A 24,698-nucleotide genomic window follows, 5' to 3' on the forward strand; every position below is an offset into this window, starting at 1 on the left:
AAGTTAAAAAACTATTTTTATTTGAAGGGAATACTTTGGGTGGTAAACGCAAATGAACTCCCCGATTGTTTTAGATTTTAGTGATTTATGCCACAATATGCCAAAATATATCGAGAAACATAATGCGAAATTTGATTTGATAAAATAGTTTTTAAGAAAAATCACAACCAAACATGTTTATTGAAAAACTGTTTTTAGAATAAATACTTTTTCATAAAAATGTTTTTTTAAGAAAAAATGATTTTTTGCAAAAATGAGAACCAAACACCCACTAATCCTCAAGTGATCGCGTAGAAACACGAACACCATAAAGAAAGTGACGCACTAAATCAGCACTATTGCAATTTATGTATCAGCATGAAAAATGACTTTCTAATCTAAAAATCATAGCAAGCTCCAGAGAAATATCTACAACTGAACTTTTATTCCATCAACTAATTTCCTACTAATAAAAGTCCAATAAGCGAACCTATCCACAGAGAAAAATTTCCATCCAAGCAATCCTATTATAAATGAACATAAACGTAAGTCACAGGCTCACAAGTCACAACTAACGAAGTAACAAACCATGTTAATAAGAAATATGTATAAATTGGTCTTCATTACGTGTAAATTATACCGACACAATAAAAATATCGTATAAATTGGTCAGATTTCGGTGGTACTTTTGCACTATAAATATAAGACGCCCTATTGGCGGCAATTTGAGGATTACACACGCAATGGAGAGCATAGCAGAGAGACTATCGGGAATGGACAATCTTTATTTCCCGAGATCAATTGGTCACGTCATCGATTCCCCGCAACGTAAATCCATCCTTCTCGACCTTCTCTCCAAAGACGCCGCCGTCTTTTTAGGTAATTACACTCTATTCTTAAACCCTAAACCATAATTGAATTCTTGTTTTAATATTCATTATAGTTTTATTATTGTTTTATTTCGTACAGAGAGATATGGGGAGTTACTAACGGGGGAAGAATTAAATGAATTTGATGTAAAGAAAAGTGATTATGAAGTGAATTGGCATTTGAATAAGTTAAGAAGTTTAATGAATCCTACGGTAGAGGATGTGAGATTAAGGTCGGTAAAGGTTAAGAATAGAAGGAGAGCTTATATGAGTAAATTGGTTATAGAGGGGAATTACTTTTCCGAAGATTCGATGAGGGAGAGAGAGCCTTATTTGCATCATGAGTTTGTTGGGAAGTTTCAAGATCCTAGTGGTAGGAGTATGGCTAGACCAGGGGAAAAGTGGTCGGAGACGTTAATGAGAAGGTGTGAGGAGGCGGTTTTGGTTGATAAAATAAGGGGTGAGCAACAGAGGTTGGGTGTTGATCAGAGGGATTGGGTAGGTAATGCAAGAGAAGAAGGGGGGGGAAGAAGAAGAAGAAGAAGAGGAGGAGGAGGATGAGCTAATGGAGGATGATGGGCATCATGTTGAGGTAATGTTTTGTTAATTCGTTTCTTTTAGTATTGGCCAGGTATTTTTACTTGATTGTATCTGTGTGGATTCTGTAATGTAATGCATAATAATTTTGATTTAGAAAAAAGAATGCAAGAATTTCAAACCAAACTTGTATTAGGAAAAACTTAGTTGTTTACACAAACTGACAAAAGTTGTAGCTAATTTTGACTGCGAGTTTTAGGTTCTGAAATGACGTGGCATTGTCTGGTTACAAATTCTCAAAGTTTAGGATTAAATAGCAGCATCTGCTTTCAAATTTAAATTCACAGTTCAGCCTAGTGTCGAGCACGAGGGCCGCAACAAAATTGTGATATGGTGATATACTTACCCAATCAGATAGGAAAGTAAAAGTATGATCTCAATAGATTTCTTCTTCGTATAGTGCTATGCCACTCTACTTTGTTCGGGATTTGTTAATGCAGCTCAATACTGGCAGTTGCAAAGTAAAACTTATAGGCTCAATGACTTTTACGCTTGTTTTAGTTATTTCATTCATAAGACGTGAGGTCTATATGAGCCTTTTTTTATTTAATTTTATTGTTTTAGAAATTTTCGAAATGAAATTGGGGCTTAAGCTTCGTATACAGCTCGGAGCCTTGCTAGGCCTTAAGTAGTCCCTCCTCCTTTAGTCTTAGACATGTTTTATTTGAAAAACATTGTCTGCTCTGCCACTCTAAGTAGTCCCTCCTCCTTTAGGCTTAGACATGTTTTATTTGAAAAACATTGTCTGCTCTGCCACTCTAAGTTTATCTTCAACCCCTCCCGATGGTAGTATCTTGAGAGTGGTACTGCTTGCTCAAATGCTCAAATACGTTTCTCGTAAGGCTGCTGCTCTAGGATATTGTCAACACCCCATAGATGGAGGATGTTAGTTTATTGTAATTAGGGCTGCTTTCTCGAAAGATAAAAGGCCGTATAGACTTGGTTATGCACGGATTGGTTGCAGAATAAGGGATTACCGGATTGGGTACTGACTTATCATAGAGATTTATATGATCTTTGTGTCCCTCCTATAAAGAGAACATACCACCCACTGTAGCATCCCACAGGGCCATAGATTTAAGCAACGGACTGGAGCTACTGCCTTTACTAATTGCTTATTGTCGGCATTAGAAATCAGGTCTGACTCGAAATTTACTTTCGATACTTTCCCATATGCCTTTAGAGAAAGGGTATTGATGCTCAATGTCTTCACAATCACCTTTACTTACACAACACCTAGAACCTAGATGTGCTATTTTCTTGTTCAAATCTTCTTGGGTAGCTGACACTTGTGGTACAAGCTCCAACTTCCAACTTCCAACTTCCATTTTGTATCACCATTTCTTAAATAGCACCTAGATGTACTTCATTTTCCCTTGCTTCTTCATGGGTAGCTGGCACTTACAGGACAACTTGCAACTTCCTCCTTCCATGATGTACCAGCTACCTGTGGATATATATGCCTTCTCCACATCCTTTTGGACACCCTTAGCCCCCTTTTTTCTTTTGCCTGAATGCAGACTCCTTTTAATCTGGATCTCTTAGAGTACCACAATTCTACTTCATCTCATCAGGACAAGAATGTGAAGAATGTGCTTTCCAACCTCACTGACTTTAATGGATTACTAAGATACTGGATGGAGTTCCAGGTAAAGGGAAAATAGGAATAAAGTGATTTTATTTGATGATTGTCCACATTTATCGATTCATCGTAGTCAGCTCTATCCTGACATAGTCTTTATACATGTTCCTTACATTTCGTAAAATATATATATCGCAAAGAATATGTGAATGATTGAACTAACAATACTTGCTAACAATATTTGATGTAAGGTGACTAAGGTCACATACTTTTTTTTTTGGGGAGGGGTTGGGTGGGTTGGGCTTCAAAATTCCTGAAAGAACACAAATTTTGTGAGATCTGATATTGTCTATTGTAGAGAGTGAGCTCTCTCTATGACCCAAAGGCTTATCAGTTTCTGTTTGTTTATAGCCTTATTAGAAGGCTTACAATTTATAAACTCGAAATACTAATAGGAATTATTGTTCATGGTTAAAAAGGAGGTGCATCAATAATCTTAGACTAAAATATAATAAAGGGTCAACTAATATGAAAAAAATACACAGTAAAAAAATACCCAATTTGATTTTTTTTTTGTGTGTATTTGGGGGGGAGACCCGAATTTCTCATCTAGTGGGGGTGGGGTGGTAACAATCATTTGGAATCGAAATTAAGGGTTAGGAACCCTAGATTGCATCATAGACGTTTTGGATCTCTGTTTGATGGAGCCGCCTTTGATTTGTGGCAACATTTGGCATTTGTGAATGATAAATTAGGAACTTCGGTGTGATTACTGTGATCTCATAATTTTCATATGATTCTCTAATTAGCCGAGGATGCTATAGTCAAGCAAATCTTTTTCGTTCGCTCTTAAATAAGCTGGTTTGGTGACACGACTGTATTTAACGTGTCTTTGCCTTGTTTTGACTATTTTACTTTTCCAGGAGCCAGACAACAACGATCCAAGCAATGGCGTCCGGAGCAATGGTACTGAGTCTAATGAGAAAGCAAGTTTATCTGCTGTTGAGATGCAAGATCAGATGGAACAATTCACTCACGTCATGCAACAAAAGTTTTTGTCAGGAAAAGATTCTCATTACTTAGATTACTCCATAATTGACAATGATGAGACGCTGGATGATCACTGGCTTAGGGAAGCCAATCATGATGCTGAAGAGAAGTACTTTGCAGATGATTAAGAAAAGGAGTAGCAATTGACCCTTCAGATTTTAGTTATTGTTTGGGATCTTCCACCATCAATATTGGATGTGATGCGCTTTGTACACGCAAAATATACTTGGAAATCTCATAACTCTGTTCATACTGTATATGGTAATAACCTAACATTGCAATAAATTATTTTTTTGCAAGTGTAATGTATATTTTTTCCTTTCTATTCCTGAAAGCGTCATGTTTTATTCTTTGGATGTGGTACTTTTGGTTGATTTCCTCCCTTCCTCTCTCGGCCAAGGGAAATAAAGGGAAGAGAACAAATTAGATATGCTCATATAGTAAATAAAACATCAAGATGTGTCTAGTGTCCTATGGAAAGTGTAGTACCTCCCACCAGCTCTCTCTCTCTTAGGTGGATATAATAACAGACAACCGTAAGGACCATTTAGCTGTGTCATAAAAATAAAAATTAAAGAACCTTAAACTGATGTACCTCCTCTGTGCAGTATCAGGGCTCGACATTTGCTGAATTGTTCTCTCTGATTTTCGACTCAAATGGCTGGGCTTTGTACAAAGGGTAAGATTGCTTCACATTTTTACTGATCCTGCTATGTGTAGGCTATGCTTTTCGTTGGTTTGTGGGTGTGTGTGTGGGTGGGTGGGAGCTAGTATCTGCCTCGGGTTCATAACTGGGCATTCCCATGGGATTTTGTCCTAATTGTGCCACTGTAGTCAAGTCCAACCTCAATTCGTTCAGTCTAGTTGGGATGTTGTTATTCGGATTCAGATTGTTCCTCTGTTCAAGAAGTTTTGGCTTCCCATCGCCCGCCAAAAGATAGCATCACAAGGCTCCCCAACGTTTGTCCTACTTCAGCGTGTCCGTCTAACTTTCATTAACGCAGCTGGTCATCTCTGTTCTTCTTATGCCCCATAAACTTTCACAATACCACATGCCATATATATGCTGCCTATGTGCCTGATATGATATCGTAACTGGATATAGCATCTAGAAGTTGCATACTCCTTAATGATCTTACTCTTAGGGAGCTATGTAACTCTTTGAAGTTTAATGCTACAGGTAGGGGTCTGCATTAACCCCGTCAACTTATTCAAAAAAAAACAAACAAACAAAACAAAACTTGATCACTAGTTTTTATATTAACAATAACTAATGATCCCCGTAAACCAGTAATTTCAACAAGAAGCTGAAAGATAATGCATACACAGTTTTGTAGTAAAGGGAAGGACAGTAACTCTGTTCATAATATATTTAGTGAAAAAAAATATTATACAACATCTTGCGACCTAACAAAATGAATCTCGACCGAAACTTTTGCTGCTTTGGATGATAGTCAATACCATTCGAGGCCAAACAAAGAGGTAAAGTAATTTCTCTAGCATAGACACTGTATTTACTGCAAAATCAGTCTAGTGCATATCTGACAAAGAACGGTTTAATTAGCATAATCCAGCCTTCCATGTGTAACGGTTATGTCCGAACAATGTATGCAACTCAGCTCAAAGACAACTCACTTGATCACTCAAAGTTGCTTTCTTGGTCTGCCAAATACCATGTTCGTGATGAATGTATTCCTTTTGCCCTCATCTCGCTGTCATCTTTAGAATCAGCTCGAGTTGGTTCCTTCAATCAGTAAAATAAGAACAGCTCTACTCTACTATATATGTTGCTTAAGAAGCATTGTTTGGCAGATATTTGAGACTATTTACAAAGCTTCTTTGGAAAATAAGAGAAGTTGTAGGACTTCTGAAAGAGCGGGAAGAGAGTGGAAGCTTAGGACAGGAGAGTCTGCTCTTTCTAGACCTCGGCTATCTGAAAATAACGAATATACAAATTAATTGGCTCCAGTTGATATGTTGTCGTGAGTAAGAGGCCCAGAACAATATAAACCAGAATAATCTTTGATGAGAAAGAATGGTATTCGGTAAGAAGTACAACGTTTCCATTGAAAGCCAGTTCCTTACTACAATGATACTAGGCTACCAGCCATACAAATACGAAATGGAATAAACCACTTGACTACATGCATCAACGATAATGACAACCGCCTAAACTTTTGTCATTTGCAGTCAAAGAGAAGTTGATTCCTTAAAATTCGATGGTCCTTCTTCAGCTGTCTGTCTCTCTGCTTTCTCAAAATCATAGAAAAAGCAGCCAGTGGTAAAGTTCATTTGTCTAAACTCTAAAGTACGAAAATTACATAAGAAAATATACCTAATGTGCCTAGTCATACTCCACATCTGGTATGATCTCGGTGCCAAGTAGATCAACATACTGAAAAATCAGCACGTTTAAAAATGGTGTTTGTTACTGCCGGACCCCATATTGTGTTGGGCAGACCCCAAAAGAAAACAATTATTACAAATGTGTCATTGGCTCCAAAAGTTGTTTTGTGTTGGGCACCTCCCAAACCAAAGTGAATTTGACTTGTTACAATCTATTCAACCCTTCTCTTCTATTCTCTTATATTCTCTTCTCTTCCACCATCAAAAACTTTAAACCCTTAAACCCTAAAGAAAATTAACACTAACACTATACACTAATGGAAGAGCCCAACCCCATTTTAGAACATGAAGATGAAGAAGAAAATGTAATGCATCATGACCTCATTCAAGAAGAAAATGTAGAACAAGTTCCAAGTGACCCCATTCAAGAAGAAACTATAGAACAAGTTCAAAGTGAAGAAAATAGAGGAATGGATGATGATGCATTTAATAAGAATAAAGTAAATCTAAATTAAACGTAATTATGCATGTAGTAATTATGCATGTAGTAATTATACATGTTGTAATTATACATGTTGTAATTATGCATGTAGTAATTATTCATGTAGTAATTATTCATGTGTACAGTGATGGATAGAGAAAATTCGAAGGCTTAAACGACCCGGCTAGGTCGTTTGTATTGCACACCAAACGGTCTGGCTACACCGTTTGGACTGAGTCCCAAACGATGTGGCCATGTCGTTTGGAATTTGGACTTTGAAAAAAAAAACTTACCGGTGTGGCCACACCGTTTGGACTAAGTCCCAAACGACATGGCCACACCGTTTGGGACTCAGTCCAAATGGTGTGGCCATGTCGTTTGGGATTTGAACTTTGAAAAATATGAAGTTCTGTTTTTTGGCCTCTTGACCGGTGTGGCCACACCGTTTGGACTAAGTCCCAAACGACATGGCCACACTGTTTAGAACTCAGTCCAAACGGTGTTGTCATCTCGTTTGGGATTTGAACTTTGAAAAAATATAAAGTTCTGTTTTTTGGCCCCTTGACCGGTGTGGCCACACCGTTTGGGGACTCAGTCCAAACGGTGTATCCATATCGTTTAGGATCTTTCGGTGTGTTTCGAGAACTCTGGAAACTCGAATGACGTGGATGATGTTCAACCGCTTTCAATGGATACAACAAAAATATTTACTATGGAAGGGGTACATAGTAGGCATTGTTTTCATTTGTTTCTATTTTCTAAATGAAATTATATTAGTTTATTGATTGTTGTTTTCTTTCATATCTTTAGGTATTTCCTACACGTAATGATGTAATTGGTTGGGCAACTGCTCGGGGAAAACAATGTAATGTGGTTGTGGTAATTGGGAAGTCGTTTTTAAAGAATGCTAATCTGAACCGAAAAGTACCAAAATTTGGATTTAGCTTTGAGTAGAAATTAGAGTTCGGGGTGTATCGTTCACACAAAAAAGCAGAGAAAGCTAATAAGAGAAATACGGGAACCAAGAAACATTGATGTCCATTTAAGTTAAGATGTATTTTCCAACGCGACACTGTTGATAGTTGGAAAATTGTCGTTCTTAATGGTGTTCACAACCATCCATTGGCGAAGACCCTTGAAGGACATGCATTTGCTACTCGACTGACTATTCTACAATTCAAGTTCTTGTCAGAGATGACTCAAAATGGAGTTAAGCCTAAAGAAGTTTTGAAGTCCATTAGACATAGGTTTCCTGATAACCTATCTAGCATATATCAAGTCTACAATGTCAGGCACAAGGTGAGGACATTGGATATGAACGATTGCTCGCAAATGCAGAGATTGCGTGAGTTGTTAGCAGAAAAATATTATTTCGAGGAGGTAAGAGAGGATACGAATACGGATGAGATAACGGGATTGTTATGGGCCCATCCGGACGGTGTTAAAATGGCTCGGACTTTTCCAAAAGTTTTCATCATAGATGCAACCTACAAAACCAATAAGTATCGGTGACCTTTTGTATAGTTTGTCGGGGTGACTTCAACCTGGAAGTCTTTCACGGTATGTCAAGTGTTGCTCTAGTCCGAAACATCGATAGACTATGAGTGGGCTTTGCGTCAGTCTAACGGCTTGCTGGGTGAAGAAAGGCCATCTATGATCATGTCTGACAGGGACCTGGCCTTGATGAGTGTCACTGATATTGTGTTTCCTGACGCACACAAGCATCTCTGTAAATGGCATATCTCTATGTGCGTCCTTCATAAATGCAATGATTTTTTTCCCACCACAGAACTTGTAGATAAAGGCTAGTTCTCGTGGAACACTATAGTGAAATCGAGGACTGAGGATATTTTCAACTGTAGAATATATTGCTGCTTTGGAAAAATAGTATAGGGTTGAGTACTCCAATTTTGTTAGTTATCTGCGAGAGACTTGGTTGCCTTACAAGGATCGATTCGTATGTTGTTAGACGGATCAACACATTCACTTTGGGAGTACAACGACCAATAGAGTCGGCGTCTCATGCTTTCGGGTGAAGCGTGTTCTAGGAAACACAAAACGGACATGATTTTCTAAGTATGTTTTACTTGATCCACCCGATTTTAGAGATCCAAACTTTTATCCGAGATTAGAGGTAATGCGTTTGAGAAGAGTCGATTGTAACCCAAAGACCACCCACGGGATTCCTTTATTTCGTGAACTTCGAAACCCGGTCTCAAGAAAATGTTTGGACTTGCTTTATGAAGAACTAGATACCGTGTAAGCCGTCTTTGCTAAGGACTCTGAGTTCATTTGTGGGTGTTATTTGCGCACCAGTCATGGATTGCCATGTGCTCACAAAATCATTGAACTTCAAAAGCAAGAACGTTACATATCTTTGAGTGCTATCGATCCCTTTTGGAAAACTTTATCTGTTTTTCCAAGTGTCAGTGGGTGTTGGCCCCGATTGTAGACCTTTGATGGATATGTTTATGAAAAGGTATGAAATGGCTTCTGAAGAAGAGCAGAGGGTTATGGTTAGGAAACTTATGGAGATTGTTGTGCCAGAAAGTACATGGCTAGAACCACCTCATGAAGAGGTGAAAACCAAAGGCCGACCTAAGGGTAGCTGCAAGAGAAAGCTTCCAACTGAGGATGAGAACTCTTCAAAGTGAGATTCATCTGGTTTTGAACATTCTCAACGTGAGCATGAAAAGTGGGTCTCGTCGCAACAATCGAAATGTACGCCAAATTCCAACCCTTCTCATAAAACACCCACACCATCAAAATACGCTACTCCAAACCCACCTGCAGAGAAGTCTTCTCTGAAACCACCTTTGCCACAAAAAAAAACCACACCATGGAAGAACTCTTCTAAAAAATCACCTTTACCACCTAAAACAACCACACCATGGAATAACTCTTCTCAAAAATCACTTTTACCACCTAAAACAACCACACTACGGAATAACTCTTCTAAAAAATCACCTCAAAAGTTAGACATTGGCATCCTGAGGGGGCCGAAACATTACGGTTTGGATATTCTAAAAGAACTGCACAAATATATTGTTAAAGTGGATGACCCCCGTGGGTGATGGCAATTCTTGGTATAGAGCAATGTGCATTTGCTTGGGAAGAAGTCGGGGAAGAGTGGTTGTGGATGAGAAATGAGTTGTTATAAGAACTTAATGACAACCTCCCCTATCTTTGTACATTGTATACTCCGCGGTGGAGGTTAGTTTTGTGAAACCTACAATTTCTCATGCATGTGGTTGGGCACCCTATAATAAGTGGATGACCATGCCCTTTGTTGGATATCTATTTGCTTCAAGATTTAATGTCATCCTCATACATTTAGGAAGTATGTACTGCTATCTTATCTTGCCACTGAGAACCCAAGCAAATCCTGAGAGAGTAAAGAAAGTGTTAGGTACAGCTTACGTATAGGGATATCATTTTGTCCATGTTGAACTTGTTGATGATTGTCCGATTCCAAAACCGATGCGAAGATGGCGTAGAGCTCGACACTTAATTGCAGATAGTTGGGATACTGCATTACAAGCAAGACAAGCGCAATTTAAGACATTAAACATTCCAAATTTAGTATTGGAAGACGAGCACACTAATGATGGGTCCAAAATACCAATAATAGATGTTGACTAGGAATAAGTCTATGTAATTAATGTTCATGTGGTTGGAATTGTAATTTGGTTTTTGATACAATTTTCTTAAATTTGATGGTATTTTTTGGTCGAATTAATTGTATGGATGTATGTTTGTTTGATTTGGATGATTTGGATGGTTTGGATGTTCAATGGTGTGGCTTGGAAAAAATGACTTTTCACGGATATCTTTATTCCATGTCATTAGTCTCGTGTTCTTTGGATGCAAATATGTTTTGGGACTTGAGCTTGGATAAAAATAACTTGTTTGTTTTTTTGCCTCTTGACCGGTGTGGCCACACCGTTTGGACTTAGTCCCAAACGACATGATCACACCGTTTGGGACCTAGTCCCAAACGGTGTGGTCATGTCGTTTGGGATTTGAACTTGGATAAAAATGACTTGTCTGTTTTTTTGCCTCTTGGCCGGTGTGGCCACACCAGTCAAGAGGCAAAAAAACAGATGTTTCATGACCAGTAAATACACATTCAGTATTTCGAAGCTTCGAATCTCTCAAAAGAAGCTGCTGCAGTGAAAGAGGATATTCTAAACCATCATAGTACAAACTTCCAATGAAGGTATAAAGATTATCATTTGGATCCTCACATTTAATAACTACCTTAAAATTTCTGAAAAACTTTTCGTCATGTAAAGAGGAGGTCACTTCCAAAGATTGCTTAACTTTTAGATTTGTCTCACCATCAAGATTGATGGACACTACCTGAATATGTCTGCCAATAATCAAAAAAGAAAAAATGGAGTAACAAACAATCAAGAACAAGTAATCCCAGGAGCCAAAAACATAATTTCACATCAGATAAAATACTTTTATAGAAACGGCAAGAAAGCAAGTAGCACAATGTCTACACAGTAATCATAAACAAGCATAAGCAACTGTAATTTGTAGTTCATCCACCATTTCACAACATTCGGACTAATCTACAGGAACAAACAAAGAGTCCTAATATAAAATCAATCCATCAATATCCCAAAAGGTTCTACATAAATACTAGTACAAGACAGACCAAGGATCTAAATAAACATGCAACAAAGCTCCAGCAAAACAAAGCCTCTATAAACTGAAGATTGCCTCTATCTTCCAACAAAGCTCCAACAAGACTGCCAACAAAACTTCCCTTCCAACAAGACTTCCAACAAGACTACCTCTATAAACTGAAGATTGCCTCTATCTTCCAACAAAGCTCCAGCAAAACAAAAGTTTGTCAAGTGAACTAACCAAACTCAACATTGCTAAATCCAATGCTCCTTAACAATATCGTCCACCAATGAACTTGCACCGGGTCAAATTGTATGCCTCCATGAACTCGTTCCGTGCATCGTCTGGAATCGCAGTCCCACCCAATTGCAGGCCTTGATTAAGCAAGCGAGAAATTTCATCGACGACGGGGTGCTATCAAAATTAAAACGAAAAACTACATTAGTATATACATTTACATTTATAAAATGCCAAAACTAAACAAAAAAAAAAAAAAACCTAACGTTGTAAGGTATGAACTCACCAGATTATGATATGGAAGACTCTGTAGGGAGTATTGATTAAGATGATCAGGGTTTATCATTCGAATATGACTATTATTTTCATACCAACTCATGTATCTACTAACACACTCCCATGGATAAGACGGAATGGGTCCTCGATGTTCAAGTTGTATCAAGTGATTCTGCCATTTACTCCAGTAGGAAGACACAATATTAAATTTCACATCGTACCCGCGTCCGAAAGTAGTTCGCGTCGAGGTCTTTGGTCTTGGGGGACCTGAGGGTACAAACTGCATATGACCCAACTGATGCACAACCCTCGAAACATTGTACTGCTCGACATTATCAAGAAAGCATATAAATCCCTCGAAAAATGCTATTTCATCCACCCGCCGTGTAGCTCGGACTTCAGTATAGGGATACCATTCAACCTGTCAAATAGCATATGATCGAGGAAATTAATCATTAACCACATACTAATAATATCAATTAATAAATAAAACTATTTACATACAAAAATGTTTACATCGGTACAAGTCATATTATCAATCATCACTCGGGTATGCTTCAATGCAGCTGTTGTGCTAGCATAAAAATACTGAGTAACCGAGTACCTATGAGTACACGACATGCTCAACTGATAGTTTTCGTTTGGGAATGGCCTGAACACCGGGAAGTACTCATAAATCCATGCCTAGATTAATATAGACACCCAGTTAATATTGTAATAGATAGATAAAATTGACATTGAAAAGAAAAACAAAAAAACTAATACCTATAGGAGAGTGAAATAGCCTGAAACACCCTTCACCTTGGCACTTGTGGCGGTCCCAAGAACCGCACAAGTAAGCCAGTAAGGCTGCACCCCACGCGTAGTCTCTGATCTCGGCAAATTTCATAAGCAGTCTCAGATAACAAACAGGAGCTACAGTTCCAGACATGTCGGTGAAGGCGGTACATCCAAAGAAAAATAACAGATAAGCTCTCGCAGAAAACTGCAACTCTTTTTGGGTTGACGCCTTCTTCACAACAACCCCATTTTCATCCCGTAAATCTTTATCCGTTACCTTCCCAGCAAACTGCTTCATCAAGAAATCCATCATAACTTTGGAAGTGAACTTATTGGATTTCATCTCCGCATTTATCTTGTCCATGGTATGTCAAGACCTTTGTGGAGGAGTCTTTTTGTCTGTTCCAGGGTCAAATCAGTGTCCCCAGTCACTGCTTTGCCTCTGATCGGAACTCCTAAGAGTTGGGAAACATCGTCCAACGTGATTGTCATCTCGCCCCACGACATATGAAATGTGTTAGTCTCTGGATGTCACCTCTCCACAAACGCAGAGACCAACACAGGATCCTGATGCCTATATACACCTAAGACCAGAGCACATAAGCCGGTCCTTTGAAGCTCCACATGAAAATTAGAACAGTCTGAACACTCTTCGACAATATCCCATTGTACCAACTTGTTTAGGTTCCCATGACACTTCAACACCCCTAGCTCCGCCTAAAACAACAAAAACTCAGTATTAATGTATGCACAAGGTTTCGTAATACAAAATTTAAATAATAATAGACAATATATGATAATATTACCTGCCCCTCCCAAATATCATGAGACGTGCATCGCATAGTCATACAACATATGTGACACACGAGGGCCACCTCCATAAACACCTCTCTAGAACTCCAAGTCATTGTTGGACTTTCTCACAATATTCACTGGAGGTACAGGTACAGGGACTTTAGGGACTTCCTCGTCATCCTCCGCGTCCTCCTCCTCGACATTCTCCTCTTCTGCATCATCAACACCCTCTTCGTCATCTTCTTCACTATCATCTTCTTCACTATTAGTATGACTTACAACTACACTCTTCCCACGATCCATATTTACGTCATCGTCATCTACATCACTCAGAACTGTCCCCTTTCTTCTCTTTTGATTTCCTAACTCTACACCATTTACAACATTACTGGGATCATCTGCTTTCCGATCCCCTCTACGAACTGATGCCGAGGTGGTTGTTCCCCTTCCTCTCTTTTTCTCAGGCTCCTCATCGCGACTCGAACTACTACTCCCCCCACCTAACAACTTCTTAGCACCCGTGAAAACACTTTTTGCTACATTCTTCACATTCACATTCTTTGTTCGAGGCATTGCTACAAAATAAATAGGAGTTAAAAATAAGACATTCAACTAATTCAAATTGTTGCAATACCAACGTGAAAAAACAAAGAACGAAAAAAGGCGGTGTGCATGCCAATCTATATCTAAGGTGTGTAGTTCCCATACGATCAATATTTGTGTAGTAAATCAAGCAATCTTAAACAGGTGATGTGCCTAGCTATCTGTTAAACTTATAAGTAATATGCTTAAAATGGCTACAAGACTATAAGTTGATTTCTCACTTCTCTAATGATCTAAACCAATATTTTCCACAACACATGTTTGTTTAACCAATAACCTACTAGAACTACTTCTCAAGTAATGAACTAGACCATTTTGAACTAATATTGATCAAACGCCCAGATATGTACCAAAAACCAATTTCTAAATCAATAAACCCTAAATACGAGAAGAGTAGTATTGGTATGAACAATTTCAACTATCTAGGCAAACTATACTCCTCTATTAAATCCCCCCTCCACACACTAACAAAAAAAACCAAATCTAATTCAACCAATAGAAATGCAAAGAATGACAAATAAAACACATAAAATTGAACATTAAAGACAACCATTAACAATAATAACTAAAGGGATTACTTAAAACCATATTAAATTCTAAATAGTCAAATAATTACCATTCTTCCAATAGCATAACTACCCATAACTGTAAACAAAGTAGATTAATAAGGTAATCAGAAACATACAATAAGGATAACAACAGTAAAGACACCATTTCGGGGCTTGTTAAAATCATCTTGGGGTTCTTTTGCACTAATCATAGTTGCCCAAGAAACCACAGTTTTCTCAACCATTTTATCAAAAAACGTACTAGCCGAAACCAAACTCCCACAATTAGAATACATATACATTAATGTATTATGTATATAAGAATCCAAAGACAAGCCAAATTTCACACAATGAGAATGCAACTGTTTCCCTACACTCAAATTCCCATAAGATGATTTAAACAATGATGGGAATGTGAAGTTATCAGGAAACAGACCGTTTTGGATCATTTCTTTATAAAAAGCAATGGTTTCTTGATGTAAGGTTTTATTGATGTAAGGTTTTATTGTGTTTTGCCAAGATGATTCTTTGAGCAAAACTAAATATTCCAGACACTGAATATGCACAAAACAACTACATAATTATAATCATATAAAGTAGAAACAAGTAGCTCAAAACATATAACAAAATGGGTGTCTAGAATTCAAAAGAATTGAATCAAACATAACATTATAAAAAAAAAAAAAAAAAAAAAAAAGATAGAAAGATAGAACAGTTACCTGAAACAGAGCTATATAAGTAGTATAGTTTCAAAGACGCCAACAACTTAGAACATTTTCTTTCCTTTCTCTGTGCTAAGGAAAGCAACAGAGTCTCAACTGAACCCTTGCACAAAATATGCTCTTAATCCAAATGTCAGTCGCGGTTATGTCCAAACTACATTATTAACAAAAGCAAAATAAATAAATAAATAGACAAATAGACAAATCAATAAAAATGAGTAAATTAAATAATCAAATTGCTATGATCTAAAAAGTTATCTCTGACATCCAAAATAACATAACAAAACAAATGCTTACGAAATACTTTACTGCAACAACTTTCACTACAATCAAAATGCTATTGTTTCAACCATACAGAAACTTCTTGTAAAAACAAGTGCAAGTGAGAAAACAAAAAAAATTCCAGCATTCTCAACAAAAGAAAACTACTTGTAGGCACTGGAAAGTCTAGTCATAAGTATTTATGAGACATAAGAGATGAATTGCTTCATGGATTTACGGGTGCTATCAATAATTGAGATAATTAGTGTAAGAAAATGTAGGAAATTTGATGAGTGATAAGTTCAGATGTATAATCAAAACAAAAGCAAGCAGTACTCTAGTCGATATGGCCTCAAATAAAAATCTAGTGATATCAACAGGAGAGACAATAAGTTCATAACTTCATTGCTTGATTTAATGATTTATTTATTTTGAATCATTCATCTCTTATAAATCTAATCAAGTAAACAAACAAAATATCTTCAATTAATAATTCAATCCCACTTAAATGTTTATAAAGCAAATAAATATCAAACAAACCCATAGCAACGCCAATTAGATTAAAAATGCAAAAAATCTTTTTCCATTAACATGATGGAAGAAACTAAAAATGCAAAAGATTAAAGATATTATTTCTACACTTACTCTAAGAGAGTGTTTGAAGAGAAGGGATGATTCCGTACTTTGTAATTGAATCGAGATCGAGAGTTTGTGTTTGTGGGTTTTTGGTCGAGTGCGAAATCGAGGGTTTGAAGGTCGAGTAGAAATCGCGAAATCAAAATCGAGTGTTTGTGTTTGTGGGTTTTTGGTCGAGCGCGAAATTGAGGGTTTGAAGCAGAAATCGTGAAATCAAAATCGAGTGTTTGTGTTTGTGGGGTTACCGGTTTGCCGGTTTCTCGGGTATTTGGTTGGGGGGTGTATGATTTATGAGTTGCGCCCAACACAATGGGCAGACCCTGGCCCAACTCGGCCCAATTCGGGGTCTGCCCAACACAATATGGGGTCCGGCAGTAACAGGACTCTTAAAAAGTTCCAACCCTGCCAAACCACAAGGGTACTTATTTCATATTTTCATTTAAAATAGTAGTAAATGTACTCAAGGTTGTCTTTATTTAATTTTCAAGGATCATTTATACTAAAAATGCACTAGAACTACATTATCCCATACAATAGCACTGTTAGTACTTAATACTATAAAAGACATGATTGCACATTTGAATCACCCACTGATTGTTATTTATTTACTTGTCCCTGATTGCTAGTACCAACATATCCGTCTCTAATCAAGTGCAATTCCCCAATGACATCTGTGATGTCTAAGAACACTTTTCTTAAGTATTCTAAGATCACACAATCTTACTAATGAATCAGAATGAATGAGAAGAGTGAATGAAGAAGATGAATTGAATCAAAGTTTTATTGATTTGCAATAAATGTTTACAATCTCTCTTTCTCTCTGTTTCTCTCTCCTATTTTTATAGTTTTTTAGAATCTGGATTGAATGAAAACATGAATCCCTTTCTGATGCTCTTCTAGTCTTTATATAGTGTCCTCATTTGGCCTGGACCCAGTCAATCTTTGACACGTGTCCCTTGCATTTCTTTCTTATTTCCCCCTTTCTACCTACAACATAATTTGAACACCCACGAGATTTACCGAGATATTGTCCTTTATGCCAATATCTCGAGTTTTAAAATATCAAAACGAACATGTTTATAGGTATGATATTTGCCTACTACATCGTCCCCTCTCGAAATTTTGAAATTTCCTTTGAAATTTCAACTTTTCGAGAAGCAATTATACCAAATAACGGATATGAAAACTATCGGGCCCAAACAAACACCCGATCCAATATTTCAAAAAATATAAATTTAAACCTCTTTAGCTTCTTCAGTACACTTCCCAAACACATAATCTCTTTAGCTTCTTCAGTACGCCTCCAAACACCTAAAAAAAACTCTGGTTTTCTTCTTCTTCAACTTTCCAGAACTCATCTCTCTTGCAATCCATAAGGTATGCTCTTTCATCCTGCACTTTATTAATCTTTCTAAGACATGCATTGATATACTTGTTTTAGTAATAATAAATACGATATTTTATCTTAGCTTTATTTGTTTCCATCTGAATCACTTAATTTTGCATGTCTGCGTGTACTAATGCTTATATAATGACATATATTACTACCTTGAACTTCTAAATATATAAAAGTTTGAAGCTTTTTATTCCTACCTTAGTGTTTATCTTTTTGTTTGTTATGGCTTTACTATCAGCATGTATCACAATATTTCCGATATTACTTTATTCCGATATAACTCTATTCATCTGTATCTCCAATGACTTATATCGACCTTGCCGATACTACAATATCATGCAGCTAATAACATTATAAATATTGAAGTACCGATATTAAAAATACCTTTGTCCTTCCTTCTTTGTGTATAGTCATTTCAATGGCAGTGAAGATATCATCTCTTATGCTAGTCTCCCTTCTAAGGATACCATCTCGGATAGCATTCTTTCTGACGATATAATTCCTGACGATAGACCTTTCAGTCACAACTTCGCTTCGACTTCGAACAATAACTCTCAGCCCCATCATGGGACCTATCTTATGTTGTAGAAGGTATTCCATGCCATCCTTTTGCAACCACTGATTCTGAATCTGAACGTGATACCATAGAAGATACCAGCTGATGGAGAACTGACCTTTGCAATTTCTTTATTAAACGATCCAATCTATCGTTAGTTCAAACTGCCTATCAAATTCCCTCTTCACTTTATCTACAACATTATGCTGGTAGTCGGGCTTTTACTCAATGCCAGAGTGGTACCAAGAATGGAATCATTATTACTGTCAGCCAACTCACTGCTGGTCTGAGATTTCCTCTATCCACCCTTGATCGTGAAGTACTGAACCATTTAGATATTTCTCCTGGTCAAGGCACTGGTAACTTTTGGCGGCTGATGTTTGTATGTAATTATTATAACAGCCACCTTTCTCCCGATAAATATGCTGCTGACTATATTAGGTTATCCGATATTCTTATGCACTATAGATTCTGTGAAAAGATTATCGGATACTTTTATCCCAAAAAACATACCCATCGAAACATTAAGGGTATTCTTAGAAAAAACCGCAATAGCGACAAACAGTGGATCCAGTATCCTATTATTGTTTTAGGTAACTGGGAAAGTTCCGATAGCCCAGCAAATCCCCCTTTGAAATATCAAGTCTTCAACCCCACAGGTATGTCCTCCCCTTTCCTTTGTTTTCCTTCTTTAGCCCTCCGAACCCCTTATCTAATTTCACTCTCATTTGCGTCTTTTCAGTACTTTTACCTAATTTTGCCAAAGCTCGTGGTAATTCCGACAGAGTATTGAGGCTTTTAGAAGGAACTGAAGCCGATGTTGATATAAAAATGGGTGCCGATAAAAGAAGGGAATCCCAAAGTTACTGTTCATATGCCCGATATCTCCCACTATCGGGTACCTCTTTACGTTCTCAAACATCGAGCTCTTCAAAAAATGGGTCAGTCGCCAACTCCCCCTCAATCTCCTTTAAACGATTCCTCAGACGATCTACCCTTTATTATATCCTCCTTTGCTTTGCACGAATTTCCTCCTACACTTCCCAAAAGCTTCTACGATTATCTAGACAACACTTGTACCATGACTCCCAATCTTTTCCCTGATATTAAAAAAGAAGTTCCTGATTTTTATGAATATCCGATATTGCAAAATATATTTAATCAACATCTTTTATTGTACACAGATATGGCTCCTCGAATGCCGATGAATGCCAACGCTGGTTGTTATTTATCTAAGAAAGGGGAAAAGAAAACACCGAATCCCTCCTCCAAACCCCCTGCTGCTGATAAACAACCTGCTCCCCCTTCCATCCCTACCAATCCTCCTAATGTTCCTAAAAATCATCCTTCCTTTGCATCCCAACCCAATACCACCATTCCCCCTCCAACTACTAATGTTTCTTCTAAAAAAAGAAAAACTCACTCATGGGGTGAAAGTAGTCTTCCCGATGGTCAAAACCTTAACTCCTTTTCGTCAACCGATGCTCATGAAATTTTCAGACCTGAATTTTAACTTGCTGATGGCAGCCCTATCCCTTTAAATGCCTCTATTTTCGAAGATACTCATAAGACTGAACTAGGTGTTGCTTTAGCTAGCAGCTCTATTCTTCCGAAAGACAAAATTGTTGCTCTCAACATTGACTCCTCTGACTACTCAGCGATTAGAATGCGAAATCAGGCGCATTAGAAAAACTCTGACTACTCAGCGATTAGAATTCGACCGATTATCCCAAGAAAACAATGGGTTCCAGAAGGAAATTCGTCAACTAAAAGCTGCTATGAAGCAACAATCTGAGAAAGCCGAGAAAACGTTATCAGCTAAAGAGGCTGATGATGCCGAACTTGTGAAGAAAATAATTGATGATTTTCTTTGCCAAAAGACGTAGAAGAAGCGAGAAGCCTCGAAGCTGGCGATCTTTGAATTCAATAACATCATGGCAGCTGTTAATTCCCTTGGTGATAAGTTGGATATATGCAAGCTTTTTGTTCCCCGTAATATCCTTATGCATGACAATATGCTTTCGGATGATGAAGATGAAGATACAGCTACTGTGGCTGATACCACCTCACAACTTCCACCTGATGCTACTCAACCCACTAAGGCCACCTTATCTGATGTTGATGCACTTATGAACAATCCTCTTTAAACTATCCTCTTTTTGCTCTAAAGTTGTAATTTGCTAACACTATATAGTTCTTGACTGTTTTAAATTCTTAGTTCCATTGATCTTTTGTTTTTGATACTTCACCATTATTTGTAAGTTTCCCATATTTGCATTATATCGGCAACACTTAGAATTAAACCAGAAAGAAAATACAATTTTCGATATCCTCAACTAAAATAATAGTATCGGCGATACTTAGAATTAAATCAGAAAGAAAATACAATTGTCGATATCCTCAACTAAAATAATAGTATCGGCGATACTTTAATTAAACCGAAAAGAAAATACAATTTTCGATATCCTCAACTAAAATAATAGTATCGGCGATACTTAGAATTAAACCAGAAAGAAAATACAATTTTCGATATCCTCAACTAAAATAATAGTATCGGCGATACTTAGAATTAAACCAGAAAGAAAATACAATTTTCGATATCCTCAACTAAAATAATAGTATCGGCGATACTTAGAATTAAACCAGAAAGAAAATACAATTTTTGATATCCTCAACTAAAATAATAGTATCGGCGATACTTAGAATTAAATCAGAAAGAAAATACAATTTTTGATATCCTCAACTAAAATAATAGTATCGGTGATACTTAGAATTAAACCAGTCTGCCAATTTACTTTTATCAAAGCACTACCACATACCTTTATTATCAAATGATCTTCCATGATTCTTTCTCTACGGATATCTTGTTTGATAGCTATGATCTTTTTATACCTGATATATGCCCCTATTTTTTATATTAGGACTTTTTGACAATACGCTTGAAATCAACATTTCTGCCAATCCCAGGACTTTCTTATGCCTGATATCTGCCACTGTTTTTGATATCAGGTCTTTTTGACAATATGCCCGATATCAACACGTCTGCTGATACTAGGACTTCTTATGCCTAATATCAACATTTCTGTCAATATTAAGACTTTTGACAATATGCCTGATACCAACACGTTTGTTGATATTAGGACTTCTTACGCCTAATGTCAACATTTCTATCGACATCAGGACTTCTTATGCCTAATATATGCCTCTGTTTCTTATATCAGGACTTTTTGACAATATGCCTTATATTAACATATCTGTCAATATCCGGACTTTTTATGCCTGACATCTGCCTCTGTTTCTGATATCAGGACTTTTTGACAATATGCCTGATATCAATATTGCTACCAATATCAGGACTTTTTATGCCTGATATCTGCCTCTGTTTCTGATATCAGGACTTTTTGACAATATGCCTGATATCAATATTGCTACCAATATCAGGACTTTTTGACAATATGTCTGATATCAATATTTCTATCGATACCCAGATTTTTACCACATGCTAACACCATATATATATAAATGAAATTTGAAACTTGAATCCCTTTATATTGAATTGAAAATTCATGCTACACATCTTAATTGCTCATGAAATTTGATAGAAATACCTTTACATTATTGATAGAATACCTTCAGATTACTGACATTCTGAGGTTTTGCTAACACTTCCCCATCAGCTTTCTTTAGATAATATGCTCCATTTACTCCCACTTTGTGGACAATGTATGGATCTTCCCAATTCGCCGATAACTTCCCAGCTCCTTTTCCTTTTGTCGCCTGTGTAACCTTTTTCAGCACTAGGTCACCTTCCTGGAAGCTTCTTTCTTTTACTTTCTTATTAAATGCTTTTATGAGCTGCCTATGATAAGAATTAAGCCTCATTCTTGCTTGCTCCCTTCTGTCTTCTAAATTTAAGATCTCTGCCTGCATCCCCTGATTATTCAATCCTTTTTCTACAAGCATTGTCCTTGATGTCGACACTACCATCTCAACTGGAGTTACAGCTTCCATCCCATAAGCTAACATAAATGGTGATTCTCCTGTTGCTACTCTAGGGGTTGTTCTGTATGCCCACAACACACTATTTAACTCATCAACCCACAAGCTTTTCTTATCTTCCAGCTTCTTTTTGATGTTGTCCATAATGGTCTTATTCGTTGCTTCTGCCTGCCCATTCCCTTGAGCATAATAAGGTGTCGATGTAAAGTTCTTGATCTGATAGGATTCCAAAAAATCTTTCACTTTTCCCCCAATTAATTGAGGTCCATTATCCAATATAATAGCATGCGGCAACCCATATCGGCAAACCACCGTTTCAAACAAAAACCCAATAATGTCCTGCTCCTTAACATGCTGCAAAGCTATCGCTTCTACCCACTTAGTAAAATAGTCAGTTACTGCTAAGATGAATCTCTTCTTTCCTCTTCCAGGTACGAGAGGCCCTACAATGTCCATCCCCCATAACGCGAACGACCATGGGTTCGAAACACAATGTAACTGCTCTGCTGGCACATGAATGGCATGTCCATGTTTCTGACACTGACTACACTTTTTTGCATATCGCAAACAATCTCGCCTCATTTGTGGCCAAAAATACCCCTGCCTTGCAATCTTAGAAGCCAACGATCTTCCTGCCGAATGATTACCACATTCTCCTTCATGCATTTCTGCAATAATTTTATGAGAATCTTCTGCCGATACACATTTTAAATGTGGTCCCCCTGGATTTTTCTGATATAACTGATCATCTATTAGTAGATATCTTTCAGCTCCTCCTTTTATCCTTCTAGCCTCATTCTTATCTGCTGGCAACATTCCCTGTGATAGAAATAGCACATAATTGCTCATCCATGACGCCCCCAGTGCATCTATTTCCATTATCTCTGTGTGTCTTATATTAATACTCAGAATTTGTGGAATCCCTATATGCAACAATCGCCCTTCCTCATTTTCGAGCATCGCAGCCACATATGCCAATGCATTAGTATGTCGGTTCTCACCCCTATCGAGATGCTGAAAAACAATATTCCTGAAATCCTTGAACTTCATCCTTACCAAATTTAGATAATCTATCATGTTATCACATTTTACTGCATCTCCTCCATTGATCTGGCTTACCACCAACTGTGAATCACTGAAAACCGATAAGTCTTTGACATTTAACGATTTAGCCATCTCCAAACCTGTTATTAGAGCTCGTGACTTTCGGCTTCATTATTATCGTGAAAACCTAACGTAACTGCTGTCTTGATTCTTTGGTTTTCTGGAGTTACCAGCACAGCGCCGATCCCACATCCCTTTTGCCTTGATGACCCATCTACAAAAGTCTCCATCCCTTTTTTCCTACCCAAGGATCATCCTCATCCATTGCATTATCACTCTCTTGTACCAATAAAAGATTCTCTTCTTCAGCTTTCCATTCTTCATCTTCAGCAGGAAAATCTGCTAAGAAGTCAGCCAAAACTTGGCTTTTCTCCGATATTCTATTTTTATATTCAATCCCAAACTCATCAATAAGAACTGACCACTTCGCCATTCTCCCCGACTTAGCTGTCTTAGCTAAAGTTTGCTTCAAAGGAAGATTTGTCATTACTACTACTGAATGGGACTGAAAATAAGGCTTTAACCTTTGAGTAGAATATAAGAGAGCTAATGCATACTTTTCTAACATTGAGTATCGAGTTTCAGCTTCAAGCATTGTTTTAGATTGAAAATACACATGCATCTCAACTCCGTCTTCCACTTTGACTAGTACTGAGCTTATAGCAAAATCCGAGATTGCGAGGCATAAGAACAGCGTATCGCCTTCTTCTGGTTTTATCAAAGTTGGTACTTCTTGCAGATACTTTTTTAACTCGGTGAATGCGAGTTCGCATTTGTCATCCCATACAAATTTTATATTCTTCTTCAACAATTTGAATAAAGGTTTACATCTATCAGAAGTTTGAGATATAAACCTATTCAACGCTGCAATTCTTCCTATAAGCTTTTGAATCTGCTTCCTTGTGCTGGGTGAAGGCATCTGTTGGATAGCTCGAATCTGATCTAGGTTAACATCAATTTCTCGTTTTGTGACAATATATCCGAGGAATTTTCCTGAACTTACCCCGAAAGTACATTTCTCAGGGTTAAGCTTCATATTAAACTGTCGGAATATCTGGAACACCGTATTTAAATCTTGAACATGGTTAGACGCCTTCTTTGATTTGATGACCATATCATCTATATATACTTCCACAATATGTTTAATCAGATGTTTGAACATCTTTTCGACCAACCGCTGATATGTCGCCCCAGCATTCTTCAATCAGAATGACATTCTAATGAAACAATAAAGACCCCCTTC

At 37.4% G+C, this 24,698-nt stretch overlaps 1 protein-coding gene across 1 annotated transcript; it reads left to right on the forward strand.

Moving 5' to 3' along the window:
* Positions 1-605: 605 nt before the first annotated feature.
* LOC147524311 (coiled-coil protein) lies at positions 606-4,382 on the forward strand. The gene is given in 4 exon segments (XM_086602916.1): positions 606-858; positions 949-1,367; positions 1,369-1,440; positions 3,951-4,382. Coding segments are annotated over 4 exon segments (882 nt in total). The 5' UTR covers positions 606-722; the 3' UTR covers positions 4,206-4,382.
* Positions 4,383-24,698: the final 20,316 nt, after the last annotated feature.

The sequence above is a fragment of the Coptis chinensis genome, chromosome 1 (assembly GCF_015680905.1).
Source record: "Coptis chinensis isolate HL-2020 chromosome 1, ASM1568090v1, whole genome shotgun sequence".
NCBI classification, from domain to species: Eukaryota; Viridiplantae; Streptophyta; class Magnoliopsida; order Ranunculales; family Ranunculaceae; genus Coptis; species Coptis chinensis.